At 30.6% G+C, this 14,243-nt stretch overlaps 1 protein-coding gene across 1 annotated transcript in view; it reads right to left on the bottom strand.

Annotated features, from left to right (window-relative positions):
* LOC143228435 (glutamate receptor-like) overlaps positions 1 to 14,243 on the bottom strand; it is a 44,382-nt gene that overhangs the window by 14,510 nt on the left and 15,629 nt on the right. The window contains exons 4-6 of the mRNA XM_076459696.1: positions 7,309 to 7,373; positions 2,454 to 2,544; positions 1,068 to 1,226 (exon numbers count right to left, since the gene is read on the bottom strand). Of these exons, the coding sequence (XP_076315811.1) occupies positions 1,068 to 1,226; positions 2,454 to 2,544; positions 7,309 to 7,373 (315 nt within the window). The remainder of the gene's footprint in view (positions 1 to 1,067; positions 1,227 to 2,453; positions 2,545 to 7,308; positions 7,374 to 14,243) is intronic.

The following is a 14,243-nucleotide window of genomic DNA, read 5'->3' as shown; positions in this document are numbered from 1 at the left end:
TAAGAAGTGTAAGACTAGAGGGAAGGCAGCTAGTCATCACCACCCACCACCAACTCTTGGGTAACTCTTTTACCAACGAATAATGGGATTGACAGTCGCATTATGACGTCCCCATGGCTAAAAGGAAGAACATGTTTGGTGTGAGTGGGATTCGAACCCGAGACCCTCGGATTACGAGTCGAACGCCTTAGCCCACCTGGCCATGCCGGGCCTTGTGAATGTTGTTATCATAGGTGACAGAACCGGGTGCCAATGGACAGCACGTGTCCTCGATTTTGACACGGAAGCGAGTACCCTTTCGAAGGGACAGTAGAATTTTTTGTGTGTAACTTTCAAGAGTCAATTTGAAACTTAATAGTCACAATTAACATAACAAATATATGGAGGCCCCCAAATATCCGCGCTCGTCCCCTTAGTTTAAAAGTAAATTCGAACTGAAGTTTGGTTCCTCTTTTAATTCGTAAAAACGTAAACAAAGGTTATGTGCTCTAGCCGTTCCTAATTGAGCAGTGAGAAGGCAGCTAGTTATCACCAACCGCCACCAGCTCTTGGGATACTAGTTTACCAACGAACAATGGGACTGGCTATTTGTTTGTTTGTTTTTAATTTCGTGCAAAGTTACACGAGAGTTATCTGCACTAGCCTTTCCTAATTTAGCAACGTAAGACTAGAGGAAAAGCAGCTAGTCATCATCACCCACCGCTAACTCTTGGGCTATTCTTTTAAAAATTAATAGAGAGATGGATCGGAACACTATGACGCATTGACAAAACGAGAATGTTTAGTGTGACGGGAAGTTGAACGCCATAAACACCAGGAAATGCTGGGCCTTAAACAGAAAAGTAGTGCCAGTAGTGAGATTTATTGAGATATAAACTCACTACCTAAGTAATTCACGGTTAGATTTCTGTTTTGTAAGAAATGTTTGACTGGACTGTTGAATTTTATTAGCTCATGTTTAAACCAATACAGAAAATACAGTACCTGCTTCTAGTTTATTTTTTTTTAATATGTGATGTACTTTATTTAAGTCACTTTTTTATACAATGCATGAACTTAGAGATTACCTCGAAACGAAATAGACGAAACAATGCACCAGATTGTGAAATCTGTCGTGGAGCTCTACTTCCAAATGTCAGTCCAGCAAGCTGGTAAAACTCAGTAAAATCGATAACTTCATTTCGTTGTGGAGTCCACGACAACTGGACGCCAGCGATATCACGTTCCTGTAAAAAAAACATGAAATGATTAGTTATATACCTTTTGCATGCGTTAAGCCTCCTTTATGGAAACCTTTATTATAATGGAATCTACTTGAATAGTGTAAGAAGTTTGCCAGAAGCCAGTAGTTGTTGAGAAAATATTCTCCCTCATTCAACAGTGTAGTTTTACTACAGATATATATTTATCTAGAGGAGTGTGTCATATCCATTTTAGCAAAAGGATATTTATAGAGTAAAATTATGTCAGTTCTAGGGTACACCAATTTCAAATACGACTATATGGAACGTGGCAAATAACATGTGTAAGGAAAGATCAACACACACATTTAAGGCTATAAAAAACCAATTAAACATGTTATAATCTTACTATTAATGTTGCCATAGTACATAAATTGGCCGTCCAGGTTTGGTGTTATCAGTTGAAATTGTTTTTCACACGTGTATTATGTAGATTCCCTTTAACAGAAGGTTCGTGTAGCATAATAACTCGAATTTAGCTTTCTTGGCTGTGTTTTTATTATATCCAAAAATAACAGAGAAACACAATCAAGCTACAACTTGACCAACTTAATGTTAAATAAAAACAAAAAACGACATGCACTTAAGATAAACAAAAAATTTTTTTTTCAAAATTCTAAATTTGTATAAGAAAACGTGTGGCACGTGTGAATACTATAAACTCGCCAGACTGCATACTTATGGGCTTCTATGCATTTGGTTTGTTTAAAATTTGCTTTGGAAGCCGAAGTCCACGTGCAATTGAATGTTTATGAATGATTTGTCAAAACATATGATAGAAAAGATGCCTCAACATATTTCGCAGAAGATTGTTAACACGAAAATTTTGTTGGAGGGCGGTGCCTAATCATGTCTATTGGAATAAGCAGAGTTGAAGATAAAAGGAAGTAATTCAAAAGGCATCACAAAAGCTGTAACATGTAACACGGTTCTCATAAATTGCAAATAATTTTTCAGAAGAGTAACAAAATATTTCCTCAGGGAATCATATCCAGTTCAATTTTACCACTTTACTTTCACAACTGCACGTACTTTAACACTCGAATTTCAAATACATGTTTTGGAAAGAGGATGATTTGTATAATACTCTTACACGTAATAATTAAGTGGTAAAATAGAACGATCAAAGAAATAAATAAAAACAGTCTGCAGTACTAATAAATCTTTATGTTTCATTAAAACGTGTACCCTAGCATCATTGGCTTAGCTTACCTTACGAGCTAATTGTCCGACAGCGCCTCCCCACACACCTGCACTACCTTTAGTTCCATGGGAATCAGCTAAGGGGTCTGGAAAGACAATGCTGTGAACAGAAAATTTATAATTATTATCAAATAGGTGCGACTTACAGGCATTTCTTAAGTTTTTTAAGAGCTAATTACTGTGTCTCTGTTGTTTTTGTTCTGAAGTAGTTATAGTATTCAGAGTATACGAAAATATATTGGGGGTATAAATAAAGATAGAAGAATACGTTTAGTAATTTGATAGGTTAATGCCGCACGTACAGTTCTGAAACATACTCAAAGGGTACATGACCTCTCCTTTACCAGGCATAGGCCAAGACAATGAAACATTTTCATAAAAATGAACTGTATATGAATCACATAAAACAGGTGTCTCACTCAGTCTTCACTGAAGATTTTAAAAGTTACGATATACGAGAAAGCAGATAATCAAAGTTTACGTTTTCATTTTCTTCCATTGATAAACCCGGACCTAGAATGCTGTCAACACTTTAAGATAGCATTGACTCTGACAAACTACTTGTGTTATTGTAATATATTATGTTTTTAGAATACAGGGGTTGGGAACTCAACGAAAAGTCCTTACTTTTTAGGCTGGTTAACTTACCAGATACTCTAACAAGTGTGGTAAAAAATGTAGGGTGGTCCTTTCAATCTTACGTATTCTAAAGACGGCTGGCATAGGTACTAAAATTTTAATTAGAATGAAGTACAGAACAACGTTTCGACCTTCTTAGATCATCTTCAGGTTCCTCATACCAGCCGTCTATAGAATACATTTTACTTAACATTGGTTTATTGTCATCATGAATTACTTTATATATAATATTGAATTCATGTCAGCTAAATCATCAGGAGGGGGTTGATGCCGTTGTTGTTTAATACCAAGTAAACAGTTATATGTTATTTTTGCATTTATAAAAGTAAACAAATAAATAAACATATGACATTTGCCAGGGGTATTTTCCATTAACAAAACCTCACTAGCCTCCAGTATTAACTTTCAATAACTTATTCCTCCCGGCTGAATAATAAAGCTCTCCTTTCATACATTGCTTGTCAGTGAGAAAGGAATGATCCATTATTTTGATTTTAGCGGAAGTAGTCTTTATTTTACGACCCCTGACGGATAAGCGTTTTGTTTACCGACTTACAAATTAAAATCTGGGGATTCCTCTATTTTCTATGGTGTACAAGACCCTCCTTGTTTAGCTTTGCGTTAAAACAACAACAGCATTTTTTCAAATGTTGATTAATAATGTAACAGATTTACCGTTGAATATTTATTTTAGTGCTAACGCTTGTTCTCGAAACTTGTAAACAATTCAGTACCACTGCCAAGAGAACTTTCGAGAAACTCACGTAATTTGTATAAAAGCAACGCTCCAAAACTAGATATTATTAGTATTATTATTCATCAGTGTGCCATAGGCCTAGGAAACTATAATTGTGACTTATGCCTATTAATGGGAAAAATACATAATTTGACCAGGAACGTTTGTAGATTTCGAACATTACAAACCTTTCAACTTCGGTGAATTACTTCGAACGTTATTATTTCTACGAAGACATTAAATATTTCTCTCGTTAAGAAGTGAACTAGCAACCGGTGTGAGGCCAACCGAACTAGCTTGTTTAAGCGAGATGTATATCAACTCAGAATTAATTTATTTGTTGTGGACCATTGATAAAAATCAGTGTTGTGTGTAAGTTTTTAAAACTGTTGAATATAAAACATCATTTGTAATAACTACTAGTAGTAACCGTTATTATAAATTGTATTGTTTTAATGATTGTATATTAAAATATATTTGTGTTAAAAAAAATTATCTTTTTCAATCTTGTTGGCAAATACCATAAATTTAATGTATATTAACGTTTAATTGGTTACTAAATTGAAATTCAAATTTCAGGTTATTTGAAATAGTAATGCGTTAAAATACGTAACGTAATAAATCGAAGACTTGTCGAAATAAAGTATAATACGTAGCAACAATTAAAAAAGATTTTCTTACCATATTTGTAGAAATTTGATAGTTTGGGGCAGGGTGCGTTTTTCAAATTCCACATACCCGTCTTTATTCTACCCATTAGCAGTAAGTCAACTTTGATCATCCTTTCAATATATGTATTTGAATTTTCAGTTTACTGGTTATTGTAATAATGATAAAAAAATACCACTCATCTTCAGCTAGTCTTTGAAAGGATATTTTAGGAAGAAGCTGTAAGAACCTGAACAGAGATTCCACTGAAGGTTGGGTGTCGTACTTTAATTTCCGGGAAGGAACTTACTTACGTATTGACGACTTTTAACGTTGTTTTTGTTTAATGCTTCAGACTTCTTGTGGTTATATAATTGAAAATAACCTGTTTTGTTTTTTTCCAAATCTGAATTATCGAAAAGTGATAATAATGTTAACAGTATTAATAACAGGAAATGGGCCGAATGTAATATTTCATTTAATTGCATTTGGGGCTACTCTTTTACCAACGAATAGTAGGATTGACAGTGACATTATAACGCCCTCACGGCTGAAAGAACGAGGGTATGTGGTGTGACAGGTATTCATACCCACGACCTTCAGATTACGAGACAAGTGTCTAACCATCTAGCCATGTCTAAGTGTTATAAATGCGCATTAATATTACTAATGTTTTGTAGTGTAAATCCTTACACCCACTGATGTATTAAGTGAATATTATTTATTGTTCCTAGAAACCTTTGTTTCCTCTTACAAAACGCCAAGTAGAAATATAATAATTTATTGACTGGTTTAGGGAAATGTTTATATTTCTTAAGAATTCATTTCACAAAAGTATGAGTATTATATAAAACGCAGGATAGTTCGTGGTTCTAAAAACTGGAAAAAAAAAGTGTTTATTCTGGTAGTTTTAACAAATGACATTTACATTAATATGTATAATACGTTGCTGCTTATGTACCTTTAACTTTGGAGAGGATATTTCTTCATTGTTAGCAGAATCTTTTGAAATAAGTAAACATACTAACATTGCATTAAGGTTTTTGAATTTCGTGACCTAGTAAATGTGAGAAACAGTTACTAAAATTCGAATGTCAGTTATGACAAACAAAACAGAGACTAATATTCTGGACAAAGTGTAAACCTTTATTCATAATAAAGAGTCGCAAATTAAAGTTTAAGAGTAGAACTTTCAGTAGTATTATTAGGTTTAGCTTGTTTTGTTATGAGCTACCTGTGTTTGTGTTAAAACCTGTTAGTGAATATGGTGTAAAATACTGGGAACAGGGTGGGGTATTAAAGGCCCTCTGGTTAACGTGTTCGAAACTGATTTTAATTCTAATAACAATTATACTATCTTGTTTATGTTTTTATATTTTAATATTTGTTTGATAATTATTCTGTAATAACGTGCCTTAAAATTGCAAAGTTTACAAGAATACTTTCAAAACAGAATAACAGTTTAATGTAATAAGTAGTGCTTGAACTTACCTTGTTCCAGACTTAAATATTCAGTTTCTATAAATTAACTTACCTTGTTCTAGACTTAAAATATCCAGTTTCTATAAATTAACTTACCTTGTTCTAGACTTAAAATATCCAGTTTCTATAAATTAACTTACCTTGTTCTAGACTTAAAATATCCAGTTTCTATAAATTAGCTTACCTTGTCCCAGACTTAAAATATCCAGTTTCTATAAATTAACTCACCTTGTCCCAGACTTAAAATATCCAGTTTGTATAAATTCACTCAGTTTATTCCAGACTTTTAATATCCAATTTGTAGAAATTCACTTAATTTATTCTAGACTTAAAATATCTAATTTGTATAAATTCACTTACTTACGTTGTTCCAGACTTAAAATATCCAGTTTGTATAAATTCACTTACGTTGTTCCAGACTTAAAATATCCAGTTTGTATAAATTCACTTAGTTTATTCTAGATTTAAAATATCCAATTTGTAGAAATTCACTTAATTTATTCCAGACTTAAAATATCCAATTTATATAAATTCACTTACGTTGTTCCAGACTTAAAATATCCAGTTTGTATAAATTCACTTAATTTGTTCCATACTCAAAATATCCAGTTTGTATAAATTCACTTAGTTTATTCTAGATTTAAAATATCCAATTTGTAGAAATTCACTTAATGTATTCCAGACTTAAAATATCCAATTTGTATAAATTCACTGGCGTTGTTCCAGACTTAAAATATCCAGTTTGTATAAATTCACTTACTTACGTTGTTCCAGACTTAAAATATCCAATTTGTATAAATTAACTTATCTTGTTCTAGACTTAAAATATCCAGTTTGCATAAATTCACGTAGTTTATTTCAGACTTAAATATCTAGTTTGTATAAATTCACTTAGTTTAGAGGCCCGGCATGGCCAAGCGTGTTAAGGCGTGCGACTCGTAATCTGAGGGTCGCGGTTTCGCATCCCTATCGCGTCAAACATGCTCGTCCTTTCAGCCGTTGAGGCGTTATAAAGTTACGGTCAATCCCACTATTCGTTGGTAAAATAGTAGCCCAAGGGTGAATGGTGATGACTAGCTGCCTTCCCTCTAGTCTTACACTGCTAAATAAGGGACGGCTAGCACAGATAGCCCTCGAGTAGCTTTGTGCGAAATTCCAAAACAAACAAACAAACAAAATTAGGTTATCTGAAACTTAAAATATCCAGTTTGTATGCATTCACTTTGTTTATTCCAAACTTAAAATATTTTGTTTGTATAAATTCCATTAGTTTATTCCAAACTTAAAATATCCAGTTTGTATAAATTCAAGATAGTTACGAAGATATTATTATTCAAACTAAAGGTAGGGAAAACTTGCCTGAAGTCCAGTACTTCTGATAGAACCTTAAGCACTTGGATAGTTAATGTTTCTGTGTAACTTTTCTGTTGAAAAACAAACAAACTGTCGTAATGTATTTATTTTAAGAAAACAGTTTCTCAGTTTTTAAATAATTCTAAAATTTACGAGATAGTCAAACTGTAAACAATACATCTGATGGCTTAAACCAACTCATATTTGTTAGCAAAATATAGGTTCGTCTTCTAAGCATTTGTTTGTTTTAGTTCGTACAAACCGACATTAACCAATATTCCATAATGTTAAGAAATAAATAACAAAGGGGCACAAGCCTTGAATTTTCAGTAGATAGCTGTGATATTTTATTGCATTTAGTGACATAAACAGTCGTTAATAATTTGGCAAACAATGATTTGTAAGAAACATAAATATATTTGTTTGAGGAGCGGTGAATTCCTACTTCACGTTTCAACAGAACGTCGATCTCTCTTGAGATATCGGAAAGAACACAGACCAATGTTCTGTTGAAGCATGTAGTATGTCCCACCAATATAAAGCATAAGCTTATACATCGTTGTAACAAATGTATAATAATATTAGAATAAGACGCTATCACACTTAAGTATATAAACAGTCATTAAATTTTGAAACTTTTAGCATTTTTTCACGAGGATCTCAATAGAATATATCTTCTGATTGATTTTCGATTTGCAAACACGTGTCTTGCATGTTTAAAATTCAATAACAATTACTTAATTCTTAAAAAAAAATTATTATTTCTTCCCAATTCGCAGGAAACCTACGTCAAACTCATGACATTTTGTGAGAGAGAAAAATATTATTTCCATCTCGTATGCGAGCGATAAATACTATAGGAATATTTAGTGTTAAACTACACAAAGATTCTGAATAACTGGCGATAGATGAACATTTAGTGTTATATTCCACAAAGTTACTAAATAAGTGGTGGTAAATGAGCATTTAGTGTTATATTCCACAAAAATTACTAAATAGGTGGTGGTAAATGAGCATTTAGTGTTATATTTCACAAAAATTACTAAATAGGTGGTGGTAAATGAACATTTAGTGTTATATTCCACAAAATTACTAAATAAGTGGTGGTAAATGAGCATTTAGTGTTATATTCCACAAAGTTACTAAATAAGTGGTGGTAAATGAGCATTTAGTGTTATATTCCACAAAATTACTAAATAAATGGTGGTCAATGAGCATTTAGTGTTATATTCCACAAAGTTACTAAATAAGTGGTGGTAAATGAGCATTTAGTGTTATATTCCACAAAGTTACTAAATACGTGGTGGTAAATGAGCATTTAGTGTTATATTCCACAAAAATTACTAAATAGGTGGTGGTAAATGAGCATTTAGTGTTATATTCTACAAAGTTACTAAATAAGTGGTGATAAATGAGCATTTAGTGTTATATTCTACAAAATTACTAAATAAGTGGTGGTAAATGAACATTTAGTGTTATATTCCACAAAATTACTAAATAAGTGGTGGTAAATGAACATTTAGTGTTATATTCCACAAAATTACTAAATAAGTGGTGGTAAATGAACATTTAGTGTTATATTCCACAAAGTTACTAAATAAGTGGTGGTAAATGAACATTTAGTGTTATATTCCACAAAGTTACTAAATAAGTGGTGGTAAATGAACATTTAGTGTTATATTCCACAAAGTTACTAAATAAGTGGTGGTAAATGAGCATCTAGTGTTATATTCTACAAAGTTACTAAATAAGTGGTGGTAAATGAGCATCTAGTGTTATATTCTACAAAATTACTAAATAAGTGGTGGTAAATGAGCATTTAGTGTTATATTCCACAAAATTACTAAATAAGTGGTGATAAATGAGCATTTAGTGTTATATTCCACAAAATTACTAAATAAGTGGTGGTAAATGAGCATCTAGTGTTATATTCCACAAAGTTACTAAATAAGTGGTGGTAAATGAGCATCTAGTGTTATATTCTACAAAATTACTAAATAAGTGGTGGTAAATGAACATTTAGTGTTATATTCCACAAAATTAATAAATAAGTGGTGGCAAATGAACATTTAGTGTTATATTCCACAAAACTACTAAATAAGTGGTGGCAAATGAGCATTTAGTGTTATATTCCACAAAATTACTAAATAAGTGGTGGTAAATGAACATTTAGTGTTATATTCCACAAAAATTACTAAATAGGTGGTGGTAAATGAACATTTAGTGTTATATTCCACAAAAATTACTAAATAGGTGGTGGTAAATGAACATTTAGTGTTATATTCTACAAAAATTACTTAATAGGTGGTGGTAAATGAACATTTAGTGTTATATTCCACAAAAATTACTAAATAGGTGGTGGTAAATGAACATTTAGTGTTATATTCCACAAAAATTACTAAATAAGTGGTGGTAAATGAACATTTAGTGTTATATTCCACAAAAATTACTAAATAGGTGGTGGTAAATGAACATTTAGTGTTATATTCCACAAAATTACTAAATAAGTGGTGGTAAATGAGCATTTAGTCTTATATTCCACAAAGTTACTAAATAAGTGGTGGTAAATGAGCATTTAGTGTTATATTCCACAAAAATTACTAAATAGGTGGTGGTAAATGAACATTTAGTGTTATATTCCACAAAATTACTAAATAAGTGGTGGTAAATGAGCATTTAGTGTTATATTCCACAAAATTACTAAATAAGTGGTGATAAATGAGCATTTAGTGTTATATTCCACAAAATTACTAAATAAGTGGTGGTAAATGAACATTTAGTGTTATATACCACAAAATTACTAAATAAGTGGTGGTAAATGAGCATTTAGTGTTATATTCCACAAAATTACTAAATAAGTGGTGGTAAATGAGCATTTAGTGTTATATTCCACAAAATTACTAAATAAATGGTGGTGAATGAACATTTAGTGTTATATTCCACAAAATTACTAAATAAGTGGTGGTAAATGAGCATTTAATGTTATATTCCTCAAGATTACTAAATAAGTGGTGGTAAATGAGCATTTAATGTTATATTCTAAGTGGTGGTAAATGAGCATTTAGTGTTATATTTCACAAAATTACTAAATAAATGGTGGTGAATGAACATTTAGTGTTATATTCCACAAAATTACTAAATAAATGGTGGTCAATGAGCATTTAGTGTTATATTCCACAAAAATTACTAAATAGGTGGTGGTAAATGAACATTTAGTGTTATATTCCACAAAATTACTAAATAAGTGGTGGTAAATGAGCATTTAGTGTTATATTCCACAAAATTACTAAATAAGTGGTGGTAAATGAGCATCTAGTGTTATATTCTACAAAGTTACTAAATAAGTGGTGATAAATGAGCATTTAGTGTTATATTCTACAAAATTACTAAATAAGTGGTGGTAAATGAACATTGAGTGTTATATTCCACAAAATTAATAAATAAGTGGTGGCAAATGAACATTTAGTGTTATATTCCACAAAACTACTAAATAAGTGGTGGCAAATGAGCATTTAGTGTTATATTCCACAAAAATTACTAAATAGGTGGTGGTAAATGAACATTTAGTGTTATATTCCACAAAAATTACTAAATAGGTGGTGGTAAATGAACATTTAGTGTTATATTCCACAAAATTACTAAATAAGTGGTGGTAAATGAACATTTAGTGTTATATTCTACAAAAATTACTAAATAGGTGGTGGTAAATGAACATTTAGTGTTATATTCCACAAAAATTACTAAATAGGTGGTGGTAAATGAACATTTAGTGTTATATTCCACAAAAATTACTAAATAGGTGGTGGTAAATGAACATTTAGTGTTATATTCCACACAAATTACTAAATAGGTGGTGGTAAATGAACATTTAGTGTTATATTCCACAAAATTACTAAATAAGAGGTGGTAAATGAGCATTTAGTCTTATATTCCACAAAGTTACTAAATAAGTGGTGGTAAATGAGCATTTAGTGTTATATTCCACAAAAATTACTAAATAGGTGGTGGTAAATGAACATTTAGTGTTATATTCCACAAAATTACTAAATAAGTGGTGGTAAATGAGCATTTAGTGTTATATTCTACAAAGTTACTAAATAAGTGGTGATAAATGAGCAATTAGTGTTATATTCTACAAAATTACTAAATAAGTGGTGGTAAATGAACATTTAGTGTTATATACCACAAAATTACTAAATAAGTGGTGGTAAATGAGCATTTAGTGTTATATTCCACAAAATTACTAAATAAGTGGTGGTAAATGAGCATTTAGTGTTATATTTCACAAAATTACTAAATAAATGGTGGTGAATGAACATTTAGTGTTATATTCCACAAAATTACTAAATAAGTGGTGGTAAATGAGCATTTGGTGTTATATTCCTCAAGATTACTAAATAAGTGGTGGTAAATGAGCATTTAATGTTATATTCTAAGTGGTGGTAAATGAGCATTTAATGTTATATTCTAAGTGGTGGTAAATGAGCATTTAGTGTTATATTTCACAAAATTACTAAATAAATGGTGGTGAATGAACATTTAGTGTTATATTCCACAAAATTACTAAATAAATGGTGGTCAATGAGCATTTAGTGTTATATTCCACAAAAATTACTAAATAGGTGGTGGTAAATGAACATTTAGTGTTATATTCCACAAAATTACTAAATAAGTGGTGGTAAATGAGCATTTAGTCTTATATTCCACAAAGTTACTAAATAAGTGGTGGTAAATGAGCATCTAGTGTTATATTCTACAAAGTTACTAAATAAGTGGTGATAAATGAGCATTTAGTGTTATATTCTACAAAATTACTAAATAAGTGGTGGTAAATGAACATTTAGTGTTATATTCCACAAAATTACTTAATAAGTGGTGGTAAATGAGCATTTAGTGTTATATTCCACAAAATTACTAAATAAGTGGTGGTAAATGAGCATTTAATGTTATATTTACTAAGTGGTGGTAAATGAGCATTTAGTGTTATATTTCACAAAATTACTAAATAAATGGTGGTGAATGAACATTTAGTGTTATATTCCACAAAATTATTAAATAAGTGGTGGTAAATGAGCATTTAGTGTTATATTCTAAGTGGTGGTAAATGAGCATTTAGTGTTATATTTCACAAAATTACTAAATAAATGGTGGTAAATGAACATTTAGTGTTATATTCCACAAAATTACTAAATAAGTGGTGGTAAATGAGCATTTAATGTTATATTCTAAGTGGTGGTAAATGAGCATTTAGTGTTATATTTCACAAAATTACTAAATAAATGGTGGTGAATGAACATTTAGTGTTATATTCCACAAAATTACTAAATAAGTGGTGGTAAATGAGCATTTAATGTTATATTCTAAGTGGTGGTAAATGAGCATTTAATGTTATATTCTAAGTGGTGGTAAATGAGCATTTAGTGTTATATTTCACAAAATTACTAAATAAATGGTGGTGAATGAACATTTAGTGTTATATTCCACAAAATTATTAAATAAGTGGTGGTAAATGAGCATTTAATGTTATATTCTAAGTGGTGGTAAATGAGCATTTAATGTTATATTCTAAGTGGTGGTAAATGAGCATTTAGTGTTATATTTCACAAAATTACTAAATAAATGGTGGTGAATGAACATTTAGTGTTATATTCCACAAAATTACTAAATAAATGGTGGTCAATGAGCATTTAGTGTTATATTCCACAAAATTACTAAATAGGTGGTGGTAAATGAACATTTAGTGTTATATTCCACAAAATTACTAAATAAGTGGTGGTAAATGAGCATTTAGTCTTATATTCCACAAAGTTACTAAATAAGTGGTGGTAAATGAGCATTTAGTGTTATATTCCACAAAGTTACTAAATAAGTGGTGGTAAATGAGCATTTAGTGTTATATTCTACAAAATTACTAAATAAGTGGTGGTAAATGAACATTTAGTGTTATATTCCACAAAATTAATAAATAAGTGGTGGCAAATGAACATTTAGTGTTATATTCCACAAAACTACTAAATAAGTGGTGGCAAATGAGCATTTAGTGTTATATTCCACAAAAATTACTAAATAAGGGTGGTAAATGAACATTTAGTGTTATATTCCACAAAAATTACTAAATAAGTGGTGGTAAATGAACATTTAGTGTTATATTCCACAAAATTACTAAATAAGTGGTGGTAAATGAACATTTAGTGTTATATTCTACAAAAATTACTAAATAAGTGGTGGTAAATGAACATTTAGTGTTATATTCCACAAAATTACTAAATAAGTGGTGGTAAATGAACATTTAGTGTTATATTCCACAAAATTACTAAATAAGTGGTGGTAAATGAACATTTAGTGTTATATTCCACAAAATTACTAAATAAGTGGTGGTAAATGAACATTTAGTGTTATATTCCACAAAATTACTAAATAAGTGGTGGTAAATGAGCATTTAGTGTTATATTCCACAAAGTTACTAAATAAGTGGTGGTAAATGAGCATTTAGTGTTATATTCCACAAAATTACTAAATAAGTGGTGGTAAATGAACATTTAGTGTTATATTCCACAAAATTACTAAATAAGTGGTGGTAAATGAGCATTTAGTGTTATATTCCACAAAAGTTACTAAATAAGTGGTGATAAATGAGCATTTAGTGTTATATTCTACAAAATTACTAAATAAGTGGTGGTAAATGAACATTTAGTGTTATATACCACAAAATTACTAAATAAGTGGTGGTAAATGAGCATTTAGTGTTATATTCCACAAAATTACTAAATAAGTGGTGGTAAATGAGCATTTAGTGTTATATTTCACAAAATTACTAAATAAATGGTGGTGAATGAACATTTAGTGTTATATTCCACAAAATTACTAAATAAGTGGTGGTAAATGAGCATTTGGTGTTATATTCCTCAAGATTACTAAATAAGTGGTGGTAAATGAGCATT

The sequence above is a fragment of the Tachypleus tridentatus genome, chromosome 10, assembly GCF_004210375.1.
Source record: "Tachypleus tridentatus isolate NWPU-2018 chromosome 10, ASM421037v1, whole genome shotgun sequence".
NCBI lineage: Eukaryota > Metazoa > Arthropoda > Merostomata > Xiphosura > Limulidae > Tachypleus > Tachypleus tridentatus.
Note: the sequence above shows the minus strand (reverse complement) of the source record. Positions and strands in the feature narration are given on the sequence as shown.